We start from the raw sequence: 24,109 nt of genomic DNA on the forward strand, positions 1-24,109 counted from the left end.
CTCCTAACAGATGAAAACTGTAAGATACAAATGTGTTGCTTTAAGCCACTAAATTGTAATAATTTATTATGCTTCAATAGAACATTAAACCAAACAATGTGCACTGTTTGATAACACCAATAAAACTATCAATAAAATGTTTGAGCACACAAATGTATAAAAATATATTATGCCCAACAGATGTGACTCAGTGGTTGAGCACTGACCCATGAACCAGGAAGTCACTAGTGGCGGGGGGGGGGGGGGGGGCGTGCAGGAGGCAGCCAATCAATGATTCTCTCTCATCATTGATGTTTTTCTCTCTCTCCCTCTCCCTTCCTCTCTGAAATCAATAAAAAAATTTAAAAATTAAAAACGCCTTCCATCTTTACACTCGATTCTTTAAACTTTCCCACTACACACAGTTAAGGGTTTGGATTTTTCTTTTGTCCTTGAATGTGAAGATGTTTATTTTCCCTGCTTATGCCAGATGCTTCACTAAAAATGATATCGCACGAGAAGTTTGCTTTATAATCCATGCCAGTTTACTGTGGTCATTTTTATGTGTCTGTACACATTTCACGCTGCGCCTCAGTTCTCCTTCTGCAAATAGCTTTGTCTGTATCGGGGCAGCAAGCTTTGCCTGAAATGGGTCACATAGTAAATATTTTCTCTTTCGCAGGCCATATGGCCTCTGTCACAGCTCCCCGACCCTGGCATTGAACATGAAAGGAGCCACAGACAAGCCCCAGGGAACTAGTGTGCCAAGGTTTATGTTCGAATCCTGATATCTGATCTCATAGCATTTTTACATGCCAAGAAACAGCACTCTTCCTTTGTTTTTTTTTGTTGTTTTTTTTTTTTTTTCATTTAAAAATATAAATACCACTCTTAGCTCTCAGGCTGAGAAGAACAGGTAGCTGGTTATGTTTGCCGACTCCCCGTGTAAGAGAGATTATCAGAGTTATTATCAGAGATATTATCAGAGTTAATCATTGTAAAAGATTGTTCTCTCTCTCTGTTTTGTTACTCATCACCCGAGGATATTTTTTCCATTGATTTTTTTTTGAGAGAGTGGAAAGGAGGGGGCGAGAGAAACATTGATGTGGGAGAGACACATTCCACTGGCTGCCTCCTGGATGCGCCCCAACCGAGTCTGCAACCAAGGTACGTGCCCTTGGCCAGAATCAAACCCACAACCCTTCAGTCCACAGGCCGGCGCTCTACCCACTGAGCCAAACCGGCTAGGGTGATTTTTCCCTTTTGAAATGAAAATCTTATGGGTGAAAAAAGTCCTAAGTATATGGATATGTACTCAATGAGTGAAGATATCTTTATAGCGGTCAGGTTAACCAATCAGGCCGGATCGCCAAAGAGGGGGCTGACCTTTCTTTTGCTAAAGGAACCAGTTCTGTATGTGCATTTCATCCTGCCCAATCGACTCAGAGAACTGGGATGCACTTCCTGATTTTCCCAGCGGGAGACACCCCCCCTCCCCCGCCGTAGGTTAATATCACCATAGAATCCTTTACACTATTTGCCAGACACACATCAGTATGTGTGAAAAATGGGCCATGCGATAGCAGAATCCATAGATGTGATGGTGGGCAATCAGCCAAGAGAATCAAACCAGAAGTGGCCTGGCATCTCCAGACCTGTCCACTGAAGATAATCATGGGTAAGCTCCAATGTCTAATTTTTCCACGTCCTCATTCAACACTTCGAACACACACTATGCCGTGTTCGAGTCAGGCACCGCTGACGACAGCGTCATGCTGGCGTCATGCTATAAAGCAAACAAAACTTTAAACGACCGAAGAGACTGGATTGTAATGTTTGCCGATTCTTAGGAAAAGGCATCTCTAGCCGATGGGAAACATGGCAAGTGGCAGTTCCATTCCCCAGAGTCTAAATTCTTAGGCCCCAAATTACTATACCTATCATTTTGCCTTTTACAAACCTCAAAAGGAAAATAAAAGTAAAGGAGGGAATGAGGGAGGGCGGGCGGGAGGGAGAAAAGTATAAATTATTTTTCTAGCCCGGCTGGTGTGGTTCAGTGGTTGAGCGTCAACATAGGAACCAAGAGGTCGAGGTTCGATTCCCAGGCAGGGCACATGCCCGGGTTGCGGGCTTGATCCCTGGTGGGGGCCGTGCAGGAGGCAGCCGATCGATGATGCTTCTCTCTCCCTTCCTCTCTCTCTAAAAATCAATCAAAATATATTAAATAAAACTTTTTAAATGTTTATTTTCTACAACTAGATAGAAAACAGTTCTTATGGTTTTGTATTGCCCAGCTGGGCTGTCAGAGAGTTGCTTGGCTACCCCATTTCAAGGGCATTGTATCCATTGGGTTCCCTGGGCTTCCTGGACCTGGGTGGTCTGGCAAGCATTCAGCTTAAAGTAAATATAAGCTCTCTGGAGATATCTACCATGAGAATGTTCTTTTTAAAGCTCATTGTTTGTTTTAATCCAATGGAAAAAAAGAGATAAAAACTGAGGAGTAAGCTCTATAAAGAGAAAGGACAAATATTAAGACTGGCGAATGGAAAAATGACAGTCAGGGAATGGACTGAAGGGCAAGTTCAACTGGCAAAATCTCATTGAAGTGAAGAATTAAGGCCTACCTGAGCACAATACCTTAGTTTAATTCAATAAGTCTTAATGAAAAACCTATACGTGTATGTCGTCTTCACTGTGTTTTCAAATATAGCTTTTCTATTTATACTAGAGGCCCAATGTACGAAATTTGTGCACGAGTAGGCCTTTTGTCCCCCGGCTGCCGACACCGGCTTCCCTCCGGCACCCGGGACCCAGGCTTCCCTCGCAGCCCCGGCTTCATTCGGAAGGATGTCTGGTCTAATTAGCATATTACGCTTTTATTATTATAGATGAACACACACACACACACACACACACACACACACACACACACGGAAAATATAGACAAGTGCAAAGAAGAATATTCAAACAATTAATAACCAAACCCACCACCTATTCAACTAATGCCTTCCGTTTTAGGTTGTTTTTTTAATCCTCACTCAAGGACATTTTCATTTATTTTTAGAGAGAGGGGAGGGAAGGGAGAGAGACAGAGAGAGAGAGAGAAACATCACTGTGAGAAACATTGATCAGTTGCCTCCCATGCGTACCCCAACTGGGACTGGGAACGAACCCGCAACCTAGCATGTGCCCTGCCCCGGAATCAAACCCGGGACTTGCAGGTGTACAGGATGCCATTCCTACCCACTGGGCTACACCAGCCAGGGCAATGCCTGCAGCTTTTCAGGAGAGCTTGCATGAAGGGCTTATTTCCATCATTACAATAAAACCTCAAGCTTTTTGAACTAGGAGAGTCAAGTTAAGGTTAGTAACCCAACATCTAACCGTAGACCTATTGCAACTCTAACCTAGAAAAGTCATGACCGAGACCACCCAGATTCACACGTGGCCGATCAGGATATGAAGCCAGTCCTCTAGCTGGTACTGGAGTTCACAAAGGGCAACGCGTTGCAGGCACTCACTCTAGGCAAGAAGCGAAATGTGTCCCCAGCCTGGACGAGCTGTGATTGACAAAATACCAGCTTCCGCACAAAATGAGACCTCGACGCCCAGAAGAATTCGTGTTCCTTAAGGTTTGCAGCTCTCTAATTACAGAGCGGATCTTTAGACTTGCCCCCAGAGGTTTGAACAGGGTTACCTTCATTTATAGCTGTTCTTTAATTTTAATAGTCAAATGAAACTTTTAATTAGGATCCAGCGGGTCTTCATATGGAAAGATAGAGCTGCCGGCTCACCTTGGAGGAGACGTGCTTCCCGTTATGTTCTCCGGGGCAGGGGGGACCACAGTGAGTAATGACCCTCCCTGATCCAAACAGTATATATGAGCCCTGGCCGGTGTTGCTCAGTGGATAGAGTGTCAGTTGGCAGACCGAAGGGTCCCGGGTTCGATTCTGGTCAAGGGCACGTACTTTGGCTGCAGGCTCCTCCTCGGCCCAGGCCCTGGTCAGGGCTCATGCAGGAATCAACCAATCGATGTGTTTCTCTCACATTGATATTTCTGTCTTTCCCTCTCTCCTCCACTCTCCCTAAGAATCAATGGAAAAATATCCTCGGGTGACGATTAACAACAACAACAACAAACACACACAAAAAACCCAGCGTTGCCCTAGCCCAGTGGTCGGCAAACTCATTAGTCAGCAGAGCCAAATATCAACAGTACAACCATTGAAATTTCTTTGGAGAGCCAAATTTTTTAAACTTAAACTATATAGGTAGGTACATTGTTATTAACTTAATTAGGGTACTCCTAAGGCTTAGGAAGAGCCACACTCAAGGGGCCAAAGAGCCGCATGTGGCTCGCGAGCCACAGTTTGCCGACCAAGGCCCTAGACGGTGTTGCTCAGTGGATAGAGCGTTGGCCTGTGGACTGAAGGGCTCCAGGTTTGATTCCGGCCAAGGGCACATGCCCAGGTTTTGGGCTCAGTCCCCAGTGGGGGGCGTGCAGGAGGCAGCCAATCAATGATTCTCTCTTATCATTGATGTTTCTATCTCTCTCTCCCTCTTCCTTCCTCTCTAAAATCAATAAAGAAATATATATATATATTAAAAAAATTAAACAACCAGAGTTTATGAGCACAAGATCTCTCTGGGCACAGCTGGGCCTGAGACTATGGCTAGGGAATCAACAGAATTAACAAACCCAAGTCAACTTTGTAGTCTTCTTTGTTGTTAGTCCTCACCTGAGGGTATTTTTCCCATGGGTTTTCAGACAGAGTGGAAAGGAGGGAGAGATGGAGAGAGAAACATCAATGGGAGAGAGACCCATCGATCAGTAGCCTCCCACACTCGCCTCGACCAGGGCTGGGGATGGAACCCGCATCCAGCTACATGCCCTTGACTGGGAATCCAACCTGAGAACTGAGGTTTGCAGGCGGACGCCCCAACCACACTTGCCAGGCCCTTTGATTGATTGGGAAAATGATTTCTGATCTACAACAGCAGGGTCTCTGTCTAGCTTCCTTTTTTCTTATTTTGTTGTCATTGTTATTCTATTTTGTTTTTTTACTAGTATGCGTTCTTACTAGGGATTTTACAGATTTTTTATAGATTTTTTTTTCACCAGAGCTTTACTATCCCGAGGGTCTCTGCAAATTCTATTTTCTTTTACCCCTTTTAACCCCGCGGAAGACCTCAGCCTGTATTCACACCGCACATCCAATCCTCCAACCCTTGCCCTCAGAGCAGTGATGGCGAACCTTTTGAGCTCGGCGTGTCAGCATTTTGAAAAACCCTAACTTAACTCTGGTGCCGTGTCACATATAGAAATTTTTTGATATTTGCAACCATCGTAAAACAAAGACTTATATTTTTGATATTTATTTTATATATTTCAATGCCATTTAACCAAGAAAAATCAACCAAAAAAATGAGTCCTAGGTTCACCATCACTGCCTTAGAACCTTCTGATTGGGGGCGCTTGCGGTAAGAGTTACCCCACACATGGACGTGGTTTTATATATTTTTTAATTTGTTTTGTTATTTTTTTATCGATGGCAGAGAGGCAGGGAGAGGGAGGGAGAGAGAAACATCAATGATGAGAGAGAATCATGGACCGGCTGCCTCCTGCACGCCCCACACTGGGGATCGAGCCGGCAACCTGGGCATGTGCCCTGACCAGGAATCGAACTGTGACCTCCTTGTTGGAGCTCAACCATTGAGCCACACTGGCCAGACCACACAGAAGCAGGTTTAGAGTTCTCTTTGAAGGCAACGCGTGCCATGCTTGGAGGAAAGCCTGTCACCTGGTGAGGGAAAGACTGGGATCTTGGCTAAATTCCACCTGGAGAACCGCCTGGCTGAAAAGAACACAAAATCAGCCTCTGGGAAGAAGCCGGTTTTTGCCCTTAGAAGCAAAAACCGACTCTACGTGGTGCTGTGGGGTCGAAGGAGCCACGACACAACGCGTATGGTCAGCAGTGTGACCATTACACACACTTCGGTTCTGTTCGAGCAGAATAATCTTCACCCTCTCAACATGGAACGTGCCTAAGAAGTTGGTTGACCATTTAGAGCAGTGGTTTGCAACCTTCTTTTGGCCACGCCCCACCTACGCACCTCTAAAATCCCGATGCCCCCCCGCCCTTTGACATAGAATCCTTATTCTTCAAAAAGTGAACTCCCAGTCACGTGGAGGAAGCCTAAAAGGCCATTCACTTGGTCTAAACACGCTTCCAAAGAACAGGGCCTCCATGAAAGAGAAAAATCAAAGAACGAAAGGCCAGTGGGAGTCCTGAGGAAGATATCACTCAGACATTGTTAAAAAAAATAATAATAATAATAATATGAAGTGATATGAAAAACTAGCAAATCGCATTTCAAAAGGTATAACAGAGAACCGGAATGCATAAATATGTCCCAATATATATTTATACACTGTCTAGGAGGCCCCTAGAACCATAAGAAGTGCACAAAATTCACTGTGAATAACTCATTTTCGAATTGCCCCCCTTAACAATCAAATTGCCCCCCTGTGGGGTGTGTGCCCCACGCTGGGAGCCGCTGATTTCGAGTAAGGGTAAAGGGAGTGGACAGAGAAACAAAGTAAGCAGACAGAGCAAGGTGGGGGGTGTAGGGATGAGCTGCCCAAGCAATGATATTGACAATTGAAAACAACTCAATGATTCCGTTTAGGAAGGCGAGTTGGGGATCTAGTAGCCACAATGTAGGAACTGCAGACCACCTGAGCCACACCATTCCATAAACATCAGCAAAACTCGGACTGTGGGAAACCTTCCAAGTCAATACCTGTCCTTCAACAGAAAGTTTTGAAGGAAGAGGAAGGACTAGAGGGGAAAGCTGTACATGGAAGCCCACACGTTTCTAACAAATGGGTTTAAGACTAAATGAGTTTTAAGACCATAGTGTGGTGAAGGCCTGCCAGGGTGGGGGGGGAGCCACGAGGGGGGGCGGCGGGAGGCAGGTGGAGGGAGTAAATGGGGAGTGGACATCTGTAATACTTTAAACAATAAGGATAAATCTTTAAAGAAAGACTAAATGAGTTTAGAGGACAGATCTTGTCGATTTGGGCATCTGAATTAAAACAAAAATAAAGGAAAGGGTATTTGTACATCTATGAGAGTCAGTCATATTTTTCCTTTACTGAGCAATGCCATTTATTGTAATGCTGCTTTTCTTTCAATTGGAACATAATTGCCTTAGCATGTCAGTTGCCTCTTTACATTACCTAACTCCATGGTCTGCAAACCGCGGCTCACGAGCCGCATGCGGCTCTTTGGCCCCTTGAGTGTGGCTCTTCCACAAAATACCACATGCGGGCGCGCACATACAGTGCGATTGAAACTTCATGGCCCATGCGCAGAAGTCAATATTTTGTGGAAGAGCCACACTGAAGGGGCCAAAGAGCCACGTGTGGCTCACGAGCCGCAGTTTGCCGACCACTGACCTAACTTATGCTTTCAATTGTCATGTCTTATCCTGTCCATTCTGTGCCAATAAAGGTGTAAAGTCCTCAAGAGGAGTTGAGATTACCAATGGCCACCATTTGGCAGTATTTCTCCCAAGCAGGTACACACCACAGATGCAATGAACCCAAGAGCAAACTAATTAGGCGCTGATGAGTTATGAGTATTCGTCACCTTTACTTTTAAAATGATTTATTTCATTATAGCTCATATAATTTAATTTTTAATACTGCCTGCGTTTAACAACCAGCTCTCACGTTTCTGGAAAATTTCACAAGCAGCTCATGCCACTAATACCACGGTTAGGAAACATCTGGAAGGGGTCACATGAAAGTGTTAACAGTAGCTACCGCTGGAACATGAGGTGGAGGTTAAGGGAACGTTCCCTTTTTCATTCAGTCTATTCTATATTGTTTGATTTATTTTAAATAAACATGCACATGATTACGACTACTATGGTTAAAGTTTAGGAATAATGGTGTTGGGAAAATTGGACAGATACATGCAGAAAATAATGAAGCTAGACCACCTCCTTACAGCAAACACAAGAACAAACTCAGCGTGGATAAAAGAATGAAATGTACTACTAAGTCGTTAAACCATAAAACTCTTAGAAGAAAACATAGGCAGTAAAATCTCAGAAATCTCTCGTAGCAATATTTTTTTCTGATACGTCTCCTTGGGCAAGGAAAACAAAAGTAAAACTAAACAAATGGCACTAAATCAACTAAAAAGCTTCTGCACAGCAAAGGAAACCATCAACGAAGTGAGGACGGACAACCCACTGGGTGGGAGAACATACTAGTATTGGCCAATGATACATCTGATAAGGGGTTAATCTCCAAAATATATAAAGAACTTATACAACTCAACACCAAGAAAACAAACAATCCAATTAATAGGTAAAGTTGCCCTGGCTGGTTTGACTCAATGGACAGGGCCATCAGCCCTCAGACTGAAGGGTCCCAGGTTCGATTCCGGTCAAGGGCATACACCTCGGTTGCAGGCTCGATCCCCAGCCCTGGTCAGGGGTGTGTGCAGGAGGCAGACAATCGATGTGTCTCTCACATCAATGATTTTCTCTCCCTCTCTGCCTCTACCCCTCCCTTCCACTCTCTCTAAAAATCAATGGGAAAATATCCTCTGGTGAGGATGAAAGAAAGAAAGAAAGAAAGAAAGAAAGAAAGAAAGAAAGAAAGAACTGGGTAAAGGACCTGAACAGATACTTCTCCAAAGAGGACATACAGATGGCCAAGAGACATATGAAAAGATGCTCAAGGTCACTAATCGTCAGAGAAAAGCAAATTAAAACCACAATGAGGTATCACCTCACACCTGTCAGAATGGCTATCATCAACAAACAGTAAGCGCTGGCAAGGATGTGGAGAAAAGGGAATGTTATACAGTTTACTGCTGTTTTTCAGTGAAATCCAAGTGGTTTCAAACACTGCACTATAGTGTGCTGCTGGTGGGGATGCAGACTGGGTGCAGCCACTGTGGAAAGCGGTATGGAGCTTCCTCAAAAAATTAAGAATAGAACTACTGCCTTATGACCCAGTGAATCCACCTCTGGGAATATGTCTGAAGAAACTCAAAACACTCATTCAAAAGAATGTATGCACCCCTCTGCTCATTTCAGTGTTATTTACAACAGCCAAGATTTGGAAACAGCCCCAGTGCCCATCGGTAGATGAGTGGATAAAGAAAGCTGTGTCCATGTACACACTGGAATACTATTTGGCCCTAAAAAAGAAGGAAAATTTCTCTTTTGCTACAGTATGGATAATCGAGAGTATGATGCAAAGTGAAATAAGCCAGTCAGAGAAAGACAAGTACCGTATGATTTCACTTATATGTGGAATCTAATGAACAAAATTAACCAAGTGGCTCAGTGGTTAGAGTGCCATCCCACCCACTGAAGGGTCACAGGTTCAATTCCCAGTCAAGGGAATGCACCTGGGTTGCAGGTTCCATCCCAGGCTCCAGTCAGGGCGCATGCAGGAGACACCAATCTCTCTCTCTCTCTTTCTCTCTCTCCCACCCACTTCCTTCCTGTAAGGGTTGGGGGGATGGGTGAGAAAGGAGAAGGGATTTAAAGTACAAATTAGTCATAGCCCGTGGACACAGACAATAGACAGGTGAAGGTCTGGGATGGGGTGGGAGAGGGGTGGAGGGGGGCAAAGAGGGGAAACTGGAAGACATCTGTAATACTCTCAATAATAACATAATTTTTTAACAAAAGAAGGAAGTTAAAAATAAAAATAAATCAATGGGGAAAATATCTTTGGGTGAGGATTAACCACAACAAAAAATAGGTCAACTGCTACCTCCCCCCTCCAAAAAAAACAAAACACAAAACAGGAGCAAGTGTTTCTACGCTGTGATGACATACTGGAGACGGCCTCTTCTGAGGCGAGACCCCATTAAATAAAATCAGACTTTCTCGGGGTTTCCACACCCACAGGCAGCCGACTGGGTGAGTCAGCGCTCAGGCATGCAGCTGTGTTAGCACCGGCCCCAGGCCTCCCAGGGAAAGGGCACAATGGCTACAAGCAAACAGCAGCCTTTGGCTGAACACTCTTCTTCCACGTAGAAGATGGACGCGGGCCAGCCATCCTGGACGCTCTCACTCCTGTTCCTCTGGGCCAGCGCTGGGAAGGTGTTTGCCCAGCAGAGCAGGTGATGTTTGTTTAAGTCCCTGACGCGCAGGCGCAGGCACCTGACTCAAGCCAAAGGCCCAGTTCCAAAGCCACCTTTTTTTTTTTTAATGTATTTTTATTGATTTCAGAGAGAAAGGGAGAGGAAGGGAGAGAGAGAAACATCCATGATGAGAGACAATCACGGATCGGCTGCCTTCTGCACAGTCCCTACTGGAGATGGAGCCTGCAACCCAGGCATGTGCCCTTGGCCAGAATCGAACCCGGGACCTTTCAGTCCACAGGCTGATGCTCTACCCACTGAGCCAAACCAGCCCGGGCCCAAAGCCACCTGTTCATTCTCTGAGAGAGAGCAGCAGCCTTCTGCCCAGCTTAGTTACAGAAGCAGGTGCTCAAGGCCTGGCCTGTGAGCCCGGGTCTGGCCCGTTGCCCTTTGCAAAGCAAACACCCTTTGTCCAGCAGGTGCCTGGGAAGCCCGCTTCCGCCGTCCTGCGACACTTCCAGTCTTCGCGGTGGCCACGCGGCAATTCCAACGCGCAGTCTCTCTGCCAGGTGGTAACATCTGCAGTTGGTCAGGATGAACGTTAAAGTTCTAGCCTGAAATGAACGTGACTGGGATTTGCACGCATGCATCTGGGTTCTTCTTGAAAATCACAGTCATAACATGTGACAATGGTGGCTGCTGCAAACTAGCCCTAAGCTGACTTCAGGAAATGACAGCACAGGCCTCTGTCAGCCACATTTTATATATATATATATATATATATATATATATATATATATATATATATATATATATATATATATATATTTCTTTATTCATTTCAGAGTGGAAGGGAGAAGGAGAGGGAGAGGGAGAGGGAGAGGGAGAGAGAAACATCAATGATGAGAGAGGATCATGGATCGGCTGCCTCCTGCACGTCCCCTTCTGGGGATCAAGCCTGCAACCCGGGCATGTGCCCTTGATCAGAATCGAACCTGGGACCCTTCAGTCTGCAGGCTGACGCTCTATCCACTGAGCCAAACCGGCTAGGGCAAGATGCTTTCACTTTAGTTCGGTGAACATATAGATTCTGAAATTGCATTCATTGGTTTATGCATACCAGGAACACACAAAAATACGTTACATGAGAAGGAATGACAATGCAATCCCCATTAAATACCAACGGCATATTTCAAAGATCTAGAACAAACTCTCCAAAAATTCATCTGGAATTAAAAAGACCCCAAATAGCCACAGCAATCCTGAGAAAGAAGAACAAAGTTGAAGGATCACCATACCAGATATCAAGCTATATTACCAAGCCACGGTTCTCAGAACTGCCTGGTACTGGCACAAGAACAGACAGATGGACCAATGGAACAGAACAGAGAACCCAGAAATCGACCCAAGCCATTATGCTCAATATTTGACAAAGGAGGCAAGCGCATACAATGGAGTCAAGACAGTCTCGTCAATAGAAGGAATGATAGAGTCAGAAATGCACCTTGTTGCTAACATCAGAGAAATAACCGATTCAGGCAAGAATCATCAGGAAGTGCGAGAAGCACTGGGTGCCAGTGTGATGAGGAACAGGTGACTTGAATCTCAAACCATCTCCGCACAGATTACAATTGCAAAGGGGAAAGCGATAATTTTATAGCAGGCACACCAGGGGCAGCCATGGAATGAAGAGATCAAAGTCATCGTCTATGAAGGGGACAAACTGACCCAATGGTCCCCCTCCTGCGTGAGGCCCCGAGAAGGACACGGCATCCCTTGCAGGGTATTCCTACCAGAAATGAGCTGATTCTAATCATGAAAAACCAACAGGCAAACGCAAATTGAAAGGAATTCTGCAAAGTAGCTGGTCCGTCCTGTTCGAAAATGTGAATGTCTTGAAAGTCAAAGAACAGTGGAAACTGCTTCAGATTAAATAGACAGGACAAGCCCCAGCCGGATTGCTCAGTGGTCAGAGCGTTGGCCTACAGCCGAATGAAAGGTCCCTGGTTCCATTCCGGTCAAGGGCATGTACCTCAGTTGCAGGTTCCCCGGCCCTGAACAGGGTGTGTGCAGGAGGCAACCAGTCGATGTGTCTCTCTCACATCGATGTTCCTCTCTGTCTCTCCCTCTCCCTAAAAATCAATGGAAAACTATCCTTGGGTGAGGATTAGCCAACCAAAAATAAAAAAAAGGAGACAAAACAACTAAATGCAATGTGTGACCCTGAAGTGGATCCCATTAATGGAACTGGCAAGATTTAAATACGGACGTTATATTAGATAAATGGTACCGTTACGTCCATTTTAATTTCCTGAATTTGAACTTGTACTGGCCTCATGTAAGAGAATGTCCTCCTTATAAAAGCGACCATCGATCGGGCACCTAGAATGTTCCAGGTGCACATACCCCTTCACCCCTCACAACAAGACCACGTGTTAGGACCATGCCCTCCCCCAGTTTTCAGATGGCAAACGGCCTGCACAGAGAAGTTATGGAGTGTGTGCAAGGTGGCACAGCTACCGGGGAGCTGACCGGGAACAGGTGACAAGTTCTAGTGCTGACAGCTTGGCAGTGTGCCCTTCCGTCTGCTGGCGCTGGGGAGTCTGGGTGAAGAAATGGCAAGACGGGCTCGGAGTGGACTGGGGCCTGGGGTGTGCAAGGCGACTTCGCAGGGTGGAGGGGAGGAGGGTTAGGGCCCACGTGAAGGGGTTGGTCAGGAAGGGAAGCCAGACAGAAAAGAAAGGAAATGAGGTCATGAGGAGGCAAGAGGTGGAGGTGGGTGTCGTGATAAATGTGACTGTGACTCACACTGAGAAAAACAGTTTACACCATAGGCCAGTAAACACACACACACGCAGCCATAAATAACTGAAACAGTCTGATGAAACAGCCCCTACCCTTTCCGTGCAGGTGAGTCGGCCCGTTCCCCTTCCGTTTCTCTTTAGGGATTTGTCTTGGCTTGTTGGCTTTTCTTTTACATTTTTGTTTGTCATTCTGGCAGGAATCCACTACATTGATTTCCTGAACCCGTAAGGGACACGCCCGTGGTTTGAAAACCGCGCGCCAGGGTGTGGTCCGGCGAGGTGGCCCTGGGGTGGGGGGAGTAGAGGCTAGAACAGCACTCAGCGGTCTGGCCCGCAGCCTCCTCCCTCCGCCTTCTCTCCTTCGCTGAGCCGAGGCCCCTCACCTGGGCTTCCTGTTCACCTGGGCCCGTGACCTAACGCCCTAAATACCCTCGCACCCTAACAAGGTCCTCATCAGAATCCCCTGTGGTCCAAAGAATGGCGTGAGGGGCCCATCACGACTGACCTCTGTCAAGCCAAAGGACTAAGAAATTCTGAGCATTCACAGACGTCAACACACAGAGGGGTCCACTTCTGGGAGAGGAGGAGAGGGAAGACATTCCAGCTGCTGCAAAGGAATCTGGTCAAAAGTGTGGAGCGGCCTTGCTTGGGCAGACGGTTCTCGAAGCCTAAGTTAGATTCCATTGACCCCACCTGGGAACACCTAACTAGCTGTCCTTTTTGGTTCATCTCTCCTGCTGGGAAAATGCAGGGCCCGTTTCAGAAAAGCAGCCCTGATTGGATGAAGGTTCAAACATTCGTTGCCACGCCCTAGCCGGTTTGGCTCAGTGGATAGAGCTTCAGTCCATGGACTGAAAGGTTTCAGGTTCAATTCCGGTCAAGGGCATGTACCTCGGTTGCAGGCTCGATCCCCAGCCCCTGTCGGGGCACGAAGGGGAGGCAACCAATCAATGTGTGTCTCTCTCCCATCGATGTTTCCCTCTCTCTGTCTCTCCCCCTTCCTTCCACTCTCTCTAAAACATCAATGGAAAAAATATCTCAGGTTGAGGATTCAAAAACAGACAAACAAAAAGCCATTAGTTGCCACTGTGCTTGTTCTTGGGGCGTATGTGTGTTCATGCATCTCTGTTAGAACACGGGGCTTTTACAGAGAAAACACTGGAATCTTAGGGGAACACCTCGGGCATGCGTGTGTGGCCTTGAGAATTGACGTTCGGCTATAAACTCGTGGTGCTCTCATCTTCCTAGCTCAAGTTAACATTAATTTTTTGAAATGCCAAGTTCAGAGTTGTATATTATTATCCTTTCTTCAAATAATCCGGTCTATATTCTTTTTTTTTTTACTTTACTTACTTTTTAATTTTCAGGACAGGCCTCTCCAACTACTTATAAGAGTATATATACTTATCCCCAGATGGTATTTTTCATTCGCCTTGAGGACCTTTCAAATTACTATACCAGCACAATTGTCTGCCCCTGCTACTCACCTCTGTAATCACGGTACCAGTAAACATAACCGATCCCAAACCTTTGCTGTTCCTTTCATTCCATGCCCCTTTGCCTCCGCTCACTCACGGTACCCTATTAATCTTTATATCACGGAGTAACTTTCTGATTAGTATAAAGAACGGAAAACTGCAATCATTCTCTCTCCTCCACAAACCCAAGTGTTCAATAAAATCCCCCTGCTGTCATACTACTGACCAGTTCACCACGTCCGCCATCACAGTGCAATCCCTCCACCTGAAGGCCTACTAGGCACCATTCCTAGTAGGTTGAACGGCGGCCCGAGAAAGCTCTGTCCATGTCAAGGCCCTGGAACTTGGGAATGTTGACTTATTTGGAAAAGGAGTTTCTGCAAATGTACTTATGGATCATGAGATGAGATCAACCTGGATTGCCCAGTGGGCCCCACGTCCAGTGACCAGTGTCCTTAGAAGAGATAGAAGAATAGAGGCCACAGAGGCAGGGAAGGCCACGTGAGGACAAAGGTGGACATTGGAGTGACACAGCCACGAGCCAAGGAACTCCTGGAGCCACCAGAAGCTGGGAGAGGCAGGAAGCGTCCTCCCCTAGGCAGTGGTCGGCAAACCGCGGCTCGAGAGCCACATGTGGCTCTTTGGCCCCTTCAGTGTGACTCTTCCACAAAATACCATATGCAGGCGCGCACGTACAGTGCGATTGAAACTTCATGGCCCATGCGCAGAAGTCAGGATTTTGTGGAAGAGCCACACTCAAGGGGCCAAAGAGCTGCATGTGGCTCTCGAGCCGCGGTTTGCTGAGCTGCAGTTTGCCCACCACTGCTAGTGTCTTCAGAGGGAACAGGGCTTGCCAACACTTGTTTGGGGGTGGGGGTGGCTTACTTTTTGTTTGTAATAGCAGCACAATGTAAGATTTGGAAACAGCCTAAGTGCCCATCAGCAGATGAGTGGATTAAAAAACTGCGGTACATCCAAACAATGGAATACTACGCTGCTGTGAAAAGGAAGGAACTCCTATCATTTGCAACAACTTGGATGGCGTTGGAGAGCATTATGCTAAGCGAAATGAGCCAGTCAGAGAAAGATAACTATCACATGATCTCACTCATTTGCGGAATATAATGAACAACATAAACTGATGAACAAGATCCAGAGACAGAGAAGCATCGATCAGAGGGAAGGCAGGGGAGGGTGGGGGTAAGGGGAAGAGATCAACCAAAGGATTTGTATGCAAGCATATAAGCCTAACCAATGGACACAGACACCGGGGGGGGGGGGGGTGAGTGCATGAATGGGAGTGGGGGGGGGGGCAATGGGGGGATAAGGACACATATGTAATACCTTAATAAAAAAAATGAAAGGGCAAAAAAAAGAAAAAAATTATTGAATTCATTGGGGTAACATTGGTTAATAAAATTACATAGGTTTCAGGTGTACAATTCTATAATACATCTTCTGTATATTATTTTGTATGTTCACCACCCCAAGTCAAGTCTCTGTCCATCACCATTTATCTCCCCTCCCTTATCCTCTTCTACCTCCCCAGCCCCTTTCCCTCTGGTCATCTGGATGTCTGACCTCTGGAAATGGGAGAGAATGAATTCTGGGTTGGTTTGTTTGTTTCATATTGATATTAGAGAGGAGGGGAGAAGGAAAGAGATAGAAACATCAAAGAGAGAAGCATAGATCGGCTGCCTCCTGCACACCCCCTACTGGGGATCAAGCCTGCAACCCAGGCATGTGCCCTTGACTGGAATTGAACTCGGAACCCTTCAATCCACAGGCCGACGCTCTAACCACTGAGCCCAACCAGCCAGGGCCATTCTGTTGTTTTCAGACACAGAGGTGATGGGTTACAGCAGCCTCAGGGAACTATACATGATGGCCGATCAGCTTCTAATGTGTGCACCATGGTGCAAGGCACTGTAAACCTCAGAGATCCCACCAAAATGATCATTTTAAGCATTTCAAATGCTAACTCTCTGTCCACACCATTATAACCAGCAGCAACTGAGGAGGAAAAGTGTTTACACTATGGAGGTGTCACAGCCTGTCGGACTGAAACGTAGCCTAGGCAACCCCAATCAACGCATGATTTATGGCCATCGCGTACTGGGTGAATGTAGCCCTGATCATTGCTGTTACAATGACAAGTATGGGCAGCTTCTACTTCGCCCTTCGCTCCATGCAGCTGCATTCTGAACAGGAAGTCTCCAGGCTGCCTCCCCTGGGCTCAGCGATGGCACTTCTGATAGCTCCCAGTGCCGGAAAGTGACTTTCAAACCCCTGAGTCAGGCGGAGGGGCCCTTCACATCTGCTTCCAGCCTCTCTCCCCCCACGATGCATGCGCCGGTGAAAACAGACCTCAGTGAAGAGCCGCTGGGTAAACGAGCAGATCTGTGGCTCATTGGCTCATGCCGTCCATGGCTAGTCATTCACACGGGTCTGCCTCTCCCACCGGCCCAAGCTGACTCATGTCCCTCTTCCCGGCAACCAGGAGAGAGCTAGGCACCCCCCCCCCCCCGAGGTGCTCAATAGTTTGTTGAGTGAATAAAAAATGAGTCTTTGCACCCTCCATGCAAGCCATGACTTCAGATTGAGCTAACTCAGCGCTTCTCAACCTGTGGGTCGCGACCCCTTTGGGGGTCGAACAACCCTTTCACAGGGGTCACCTAAGACCATCCGAAAACACATCTATAATCACATATTGTTTTTGTGATGAATCACTATGCTTTCATTATGTTCAATGTGTAACCATGAAAATACATCCTGCATATTGGATATTTACATAACGATTCATAACAGTAGCAAAATTACAGTTAGGAAGTAGCAATGAAAATAATTTTATGGTTGGGGGTCACCACAACATGAGGTCGCGGCATCAGGAAGGTTGAGAACCACTGAGCTAACTGGAGGGCACTGGATATGCAGACAGGATGCTGTACTGTATATATATTTCATCTTAGGCAATAGTTTTGTTTCGAGATTGGGACAACACTATCTCAAGGCCTCTGAGGAGCCAGCGGGTATCAGCCACCGGCAGAGCCCAGTGTGGTGATGAGGAAAGGCCTAATTTCCTGTGGTTTGACAATAATGACACAGGAATAGCTCCCGACGCTCTGAATAGATCTCGAGCAGAACTCGTCCCGCCCTGTGGAAGCTCAAAGCTGTGGGATCCTGCTACACAGATGTGACCCAGTTGCCAGCCGGCGAGGTGCAACACTTATGGCTAGCCAGCGGTTCTCAACCTGTGGGTCGCGACCCCTTTGGCGGTCGAACGACCCTTTCACAGGGGTCGCCTAAGACCATCCTACAGATCAGATATTTACATGACGATTCATAACAGTAGCAACGTTACAGTTAGGAAGTAGCACGACAATAATTTTATGGTTGGGCCACAACATGAGGAACTGTATTTAAAGGGCCAGAAGGTTGAGAACCACTGGGCTAGCCTCACGTGGTCATCATTGGGCTTCGTCTGCTGAGGGATTTCAACAGTCAAATAAGACAAAGATGGCTGACGGAGGGTAAGGGTTTAGCAAGATGAAGTGTTTCTCTGGAAATTCAGCATCTACCTCATCAAAACCTAGAAGAACATCGATTTTAAAATCATGTCCTACCTCTTGGGTATGCCTCCTAGAGGGTTATCAAAAGATAACAGGCCAGAGCTATTCCACCGAACTTCCCATGCTGCTAACATATTTGATTGTGGTGCAAAGAGTCAGTTCTTTTCCATCAAATTTCACTCTCCATTGACCTTTTCGAGGAATCAGAAGGTGATCATTCTAGATACATTTTGGGAGAAGTCCACAGCCCTTAGGTTAGTGGCTCTCAACCTTGGCTGCACATTAGAATCACCTGGGAATCTTTTTAAAATCCTGATTCCTGGGCCTCGTCCTCCGGAAAAAATTCTGTTTCTTTGTTATGGGGTCGGGCCACAACATTAGTAACAAAGAAACAGAATTTCCGGAGGATGAGGCCCAGAAATCAGGATTTTAAAAAGATTCCCAGGTGATTCTAATGTGCAGCCCAGGTTGAGAACCACTGCCTTAGGTTCAGGATTCACCCTAAAAATGGGAAACAATAACGTCTTAGCATTTTCCTCTCAGAGTCAGATGAAAAAAGCACCTTTAACCAAGAAAGACAGGTGAGGGCTGGAGCTATGTCTTATTTACAACTGTATCTCTGTGGCGAATAAAAAACCGGGCAGGCATTACACAGTTAATACATATTGGGGGGGGGGTCACCTAATGATCTAGTGCACGAGCTCAATAACATGTAGTTGGCTATAAGCATCAACTCAAAATCAGCACAACCTGGGACAGTGGCAAATGAGCATTCAAAGCTCTTTAAATGTTTGTAAAAATATACTTAAAATTGTGCTGTCTCACACGACACTCACGTATTCGATGGTTACCCCCAAACGCCATGTTAAGTAGCATCTCCAACAATGAAGGGGGGAGAGTGTATGTGGAAGCCCTAATATGCGTTCATTACTAGGTGAGACACTACTGGACATAAGAGAGTATACGAATATGAACATAGAGGGCGCAGCCCCTGCCCACAAAAGTCTCAGAAACCGAGTAGGCATGGCGCTAGCAATGTGACTAGAGAGATAAGAGTTAAAAACCAGCCAGGTAACTAGACGTCTCTGAAACATATTTTCTCCTTCGCTTACTTCACTGCACATCTGTGTCTTAAATTTGTAATTTAGCCTCTTCTCATTACATGCAAATAAAATACAGTTGAACCTCAAATTGGTGTGTTTAATTCTCCTAGATTGCAGTGTCAGTCTCTCTTAAAAGTGAGAAATGGGGGGTGGGGGAGGGTAATTTTCTTTCTCTCTTGTTAGGCCCGGGAAGGTGTTACTCGGGTAAATCAAGCTCTAAGTGCTTTCAACGGTATGAAGTGGTATGTTTTCCATTCACATTCTTGAGCTAAGAAAGGCGGAAGAGTTCTTTATTTGGGGGACCGTGATGTTGGTTTCAAAACCCGCTGTCTTTCTGGTAAGCAGAAAACTGGCCCCATACATTGAGAAAGAATCGAAAGTTCTTTTTTGTGTCTCGGGGAGTTAGATGCTTCTTTAGGGAAATCCACTGATCTCCCTGGTGCATTTAAAGGAGACAGTATCTAAGTCCCGGGGTGTGGGAGGAGGCCAGCGCTGGAAGAGGCCCTGGACGGGGCGAGGCTCGGGGGTCATTAGGACTTTGCATGCCCCCTCTCCCCTACACACGCAACCCCCACCGCATACACCCCCTCCTTGCACACGCAGCCCAAGAGCTGTGTTGTTCTGGAAGAATCGTGTAGCTTTAAAATGCCGTCCTTTGGGGGCTGCAAACGTGGCTGCGATGGTTGAGGAATCTGTGGGATTTAGGCAAGAGTGAGTCTGCCCTGGGAGCCTTTGCTGGGTCTCTTGCTTCCCCTATTTTGCGTTATTAGGTCTGTCGGTTCAAAATTTGCAGAAGTCCCAGGCAGGACCGTGCGGCCTTCAGCTCTTACTTCACCTCCCTTGGCCTGTTGCCTCCTGGGGCTGCGGAGGGACTCAAAGATGTGGGGGTACAGGGGCTCCTTCGTTTGAGACGATCCCCCATTCGAATGGTGAACCGCAGGTCCCCTGGTATCGGGGAGAAAGACAACACTATCTCCTAAGTAGCAGCGTAAAAGCCCCGACTGGCTCAGAAATACCCCGGCCCTTCTGGGAAGGTTCTCTCCTGGGAAGAAAACAGACTTCACTTCCCCCATCAAATTAAAATAAAGTAAGAAGCAGCCTCTCAGGGCGGTATGTGCAGAAGCTTCTGAATTGGCCCTGCCCACGCGCACTAAGCAGCCAAAATGCAATCGTTACCAGATTGTTCATTTCACTTTTTTTTCTTTCTTTTCCTCCCTCCATGTTAGCTTTGACCTCCCAGGAGAGAAAGGACTCCTCTTCCATCCATCCCTGGACTTCAAAGATCACCCCTTCCCCCTTAATGCTCATTTTTTTTCGTTTTAAAAGGAGGAGCCCTGGAGCCGTGTTCATCTCAAATCCTCCTTCATCTTTGCATTGTTTGAAAAGTGCACACAGCGAAAGGCCGGCCTGGTGTCTCTTTGTGCCTGGGGCACGCTCCATCTGCCCACGCCCTTCCTTGCAGCAGGAAAAAAAATGCAGGGCCGGAGGGCCGGCTCCAGACCTCTGTGCTCACTGCGCAGCTGTGGCCCTCCGGTTTTGTAGCCTCGGGTACACGTCCCCTCCCTTGCAATGCAGATAAAGGCTTCTTAGCAGCAGCGGTTGCTTGTCTCAACCACAGGTAAATGGTTTCCTGTGCATTTCTCAAAATAAGTGTTGCGCAAAAGGAAAGGAAATGGACCCGCTTAATAATGATCAACAATTGCCCGCCACCTCTCCTTCAATAAGGAGGTTTTCATAAGTCAGTTTTTTTTTTGAGGGGGGCGAGTTGAACTTCTTGGACACTTGCACTGGGAACCTTAGCTTTGCGGAGATATTGGGGAAACGACCCTCCCTAAATGTTCCCACTGAATACTGATCCTCTATGCCCACATAGAGCGCTTGGCTTTTCCCCCAAAGCCACCAGTTCAAATAGGCACTTCAAAGTGATTGAGAAGTTCTGGACTCAAGAAAGCCAAGTCCTGGAGATGAGCCAATGCAGTCCTACTGGACTTAAACGTGGCACCAGTTTCAACCCTGGCTTCATCCAACGGCTTTATTATGTGAGAATTTTAAAATCCTATTCATTGTAAGTGCACTTATTTTCTAAAAGCAGTTTCAAATATTGAACTCTAATTAGAACCCATTAGATGAGGAAAAACATGTGTGGAATCCTTTGACGAAACAGCTGTTAAAAATGTATTTTCCCTACTAAAGGATGGGAATGCGTGTGTCCGTGTTGGTAATCCGCTCACTAGCTGAGTTCGGTTTCACACCTAAGACATTGTGCTGTGAATTATCTTTTTTTTTTTTCAATCAGGTACAATTCAGCATTGGCTTGTCACTCTATAAAGAACTGCAAATGTATCTTTATCTGTTTTTATATAATTCATGCTAGGAACTCAACCCTAGGAAAATGACCTTCCTCATTTATCGCTCCCCAGTGAGACCCTTTCCCAAAGGGTTCCCCGCGAATCAGGCGCTCCTCCCAGACACCACACGCGTCACACCAGCCAGGTTTTAAAACTTTTTATTTGCATATTAAAAAAATTGTGCATTCCAATAATTAAAATCATTTGAACAAAAAAAAATGGCACTCTGATTAAACTGCATTTTACAGCCCGCAGGATTTCACCCTCGTCCCACCCAGCTCCTTCCTTCACCAACATGCAAGCTGTTCCCCTTCCCCGCCAGCCAGCCAGGCAGATGGGAGCGGCAGGTGCGGCCTTCGTTGTCAGTAGTTCTGATGTGAAAAGGGGCAGCACAGTCACTTAAACTGATCCAACCTCTTTGCATCTTACAAAGTTAAACTGCTAAAAGAAGAAAAATAAGAAGGCAATGCTTGTGGAATGTACAGTGCATATTGGCGGCGCGTGCCTCATTACGATTCGCCTGCTTGCTTCTCCTGTTCAATCGCTGTGATTGGAAAGAAAAAGGAAAAAAAAAAGACGGAGGCGGTCAGTTATGCGGATCCGGTGGAGCCTAGTATAGAAGACCAGTGTTCATTTAAAATATCCTTCCGAATGATAAAAACTCTACAAGTGCCGAGCACTTCATCACGAAGGCTTTTATTCAATAGGAACATTAGATAAAAGCCAGCGCCTATGACTATGACATATTAAACATTCCTTCATCGAGTTATTAAAGCTGTAGGACCATTTTTAAGTACCCTTTCCAGGCCACATTCATCAACTGTCGGCTCTGGCCCCACCCTCCCTCCCCCCCATCAATTCCCCCCCCCGCCCCTCCCATCCTCCCTCCTCCCCACCGCCACTCCCGCTCAGCCTTTTCTCAAGAAGGGGGGGAGGGGGGAGGTGGGGGGGGGGTGTTGAGCTTACTTTCTTTTGAAGGCAGTGGATTTTTCTCTTGCGTTTCTGTCTTCTTCAGTTTCGACTTATCGAATTTCTCAATCTCAGCCATATCGGGTTTATCAGACATGGTTGCAGAGGAAGCTGCAGATACAAAGCGAGGAGGGAGGGTGAGCGCGGAGCTGCTCGTTCTCCCGCTCGGTCTCCCCGCTCCAAGCTCCGAAGTGCGCTTTGACCCTCGCATCTCACGCCTGAAACCCCACCTCCGCCTCCTCCCGCGTCCATTCGCAGCCAGAGACCTTTCTCTCTACAGAAAAGAGCCCCCCCACCCCGTTTCAATCTCTCGAGACGCGGGGCGCCGGGCTGGGAAGACCGCTGGGGCGCTGCGGGTTTCACTGCAGCGCTTCCCCATCACCATCTGGCTCGGGGTGCGTTTATGGGGGGAGAAAAGCGAGCGAAAAAGCCTTCAAATGAAGCCAGGGCTGAAATTCCCTCTGAGTGCTCTCTCGCCCTGCAAACGCGCCGCTTTCTTTTGTCTCTTAGGCGGCGGCAGCTGCTGCGGCGCCGACCACCGCCCTGCCCGCTCCCTCGCTGGCGCGCAACAATGCGGGCGCCGCACAAAGCTGCCCGCACCCATAAATCAGCCCCATCTGTAACCCGGGGCGGGGCGGCAGCCTCGGGCACGCATTCCCCTGCAAGGAGGGCTTTCCATGCTGCCCGGGCGCCCTCAACCTGGCCAGATGCAGCCCACGGAGCCCCCCGAGGCTGGCGGGGAACTGCAATTGTCGCAGCCCGGGCGGGTGGGTGTGAGTTGGAACAAAGGGGCTTTCTGTCTCTGATCGGTCTCTGCCTAAGAGGCAACGCAGAAAGCCTTCCCGGGGAGGAAGAAGGGAAAGCCTGCTTCCTGGTAGCTGCCTAACAAAACGCCAGGTTAATCTTTCTTTTTTTAAAAAAAATCGCCCCGTTACCCGGCATCTGGAAGGATTTGACATTGCCCAGCTCCCCGAGGCAGCCCTTCCCCGGGAGGGCCGCTGGGGCTGGGCTTTCGGGGTGCCGCAGCAGGGATGCGGGGAGGGAAGGGGACCCACCCAAGCGCGGGAGAGAGGGGCCCCAGGGCTCACCCGAGCGAGGTGCGCGAGCGAGAGAAGTCGATCTGCTCAGGGACGGCAGCCGAGTGCCGGGCGGGGGCGGCGGGCCCCCTTTTATGCGCGCTCCTATGCAAATGAGGTGATGTCACCGCGCGTCGGCTTAACTCCTTCGCGCCCGGGGTCCCAGTCGGCGTCCGGGGGCCCTACGTGGCGTTTGGGGGGGCCCCACCCGCGTCCACCAATGCACCCTAACCGCAATGAGGGTGGAAAAATAAGACGAGAACCCCCACCCCAACCCCCAGCCTCCAACACGCCCTTCCTAATGCGCTTTCCCCTTTTTATGTCTGTTTTGCCATCATGGATTTTTGCAACAGCCCGAAAGCCTGCTCTTGGGGACCAGTGCAGGATACCTAAGAGCCTGAGGGGTACCTAGGGGGGCAGGCATTCCTTCCCTGCGAATCTGGCTTTGTCCGATGGAGCCATCGCCGAGCGAGGGTGCGCTGTGACCTCGCAGGGGGGCCTCGCCCACTGCGGGGTGCGATTCGTGTGACTCAGCTCTCAGGCCAGCGGAGGGCATGGGCCCCACCCGGCCCTCTTTGTCTCATCGACGTCGGTCTCCGTGACTCGGGAGGGAGGTAAAGCACCATAAAGTGATTTTAAAAAATTTCTGCACGGCGACATGC

The 24,109-nt window shown here is 47.6% G+C and overlaps 1 protein-coding gene across 2 annotated transcripts; it reads right to left on the reverse strand.

Moving 5' to 3' along the window:
* Nucleotides 1-21,544: 21,544 nt before the first annotated feature.
* Nucleotides 21,545-23,570, reverse strand: TMSB4X (thymosin beta 4 X-linked). Of its 2 annotated transcripts, none has more exons than XM_059680567.1 (3): nt 23,460-23,570; nt 22,369-22,482; nt 21,545-21,946 (listed from the first exon to the last, which is right to left on the reverse strand). In XM_059680567.1, exons 2-3 carry the CDS (start codon nt 22,466-22,468, stop codon nt 21,912-21,914), a joined length of 135 nt encoding a protein of 44 aa, XP_059536550.1. In that variant the 5' UTR covers nt 22,469-22,482; nt 23,460-23,570; the 3' UTR covers nt 21,545-21,911. The 2 variants fall into 2 exon arrangements, with proteins under 2 accessions (XP_059536550.1, XP_059536549.1); XM_059680566.1 differs by lacking the exon at nt 23,460-23,570 and adding an exon at nt 23,427-23,451.
* Between the last annotated feature and the right edge of the window lie 539 nt (nt 23,571-24,109).

Source organism: Myotis daubentonii, chromosome X (genome assembly GCF_963259705.1).
Source record: "Myotis daubentonii chromosome X, mMyoDau2.1, whole genome shotgun sequence".
NCBI lineage: Eukaryota > Metazoa > Chordata > Mammalia > Chiroptera > Vespertilionidae > Myotis > Myotis daubentonii.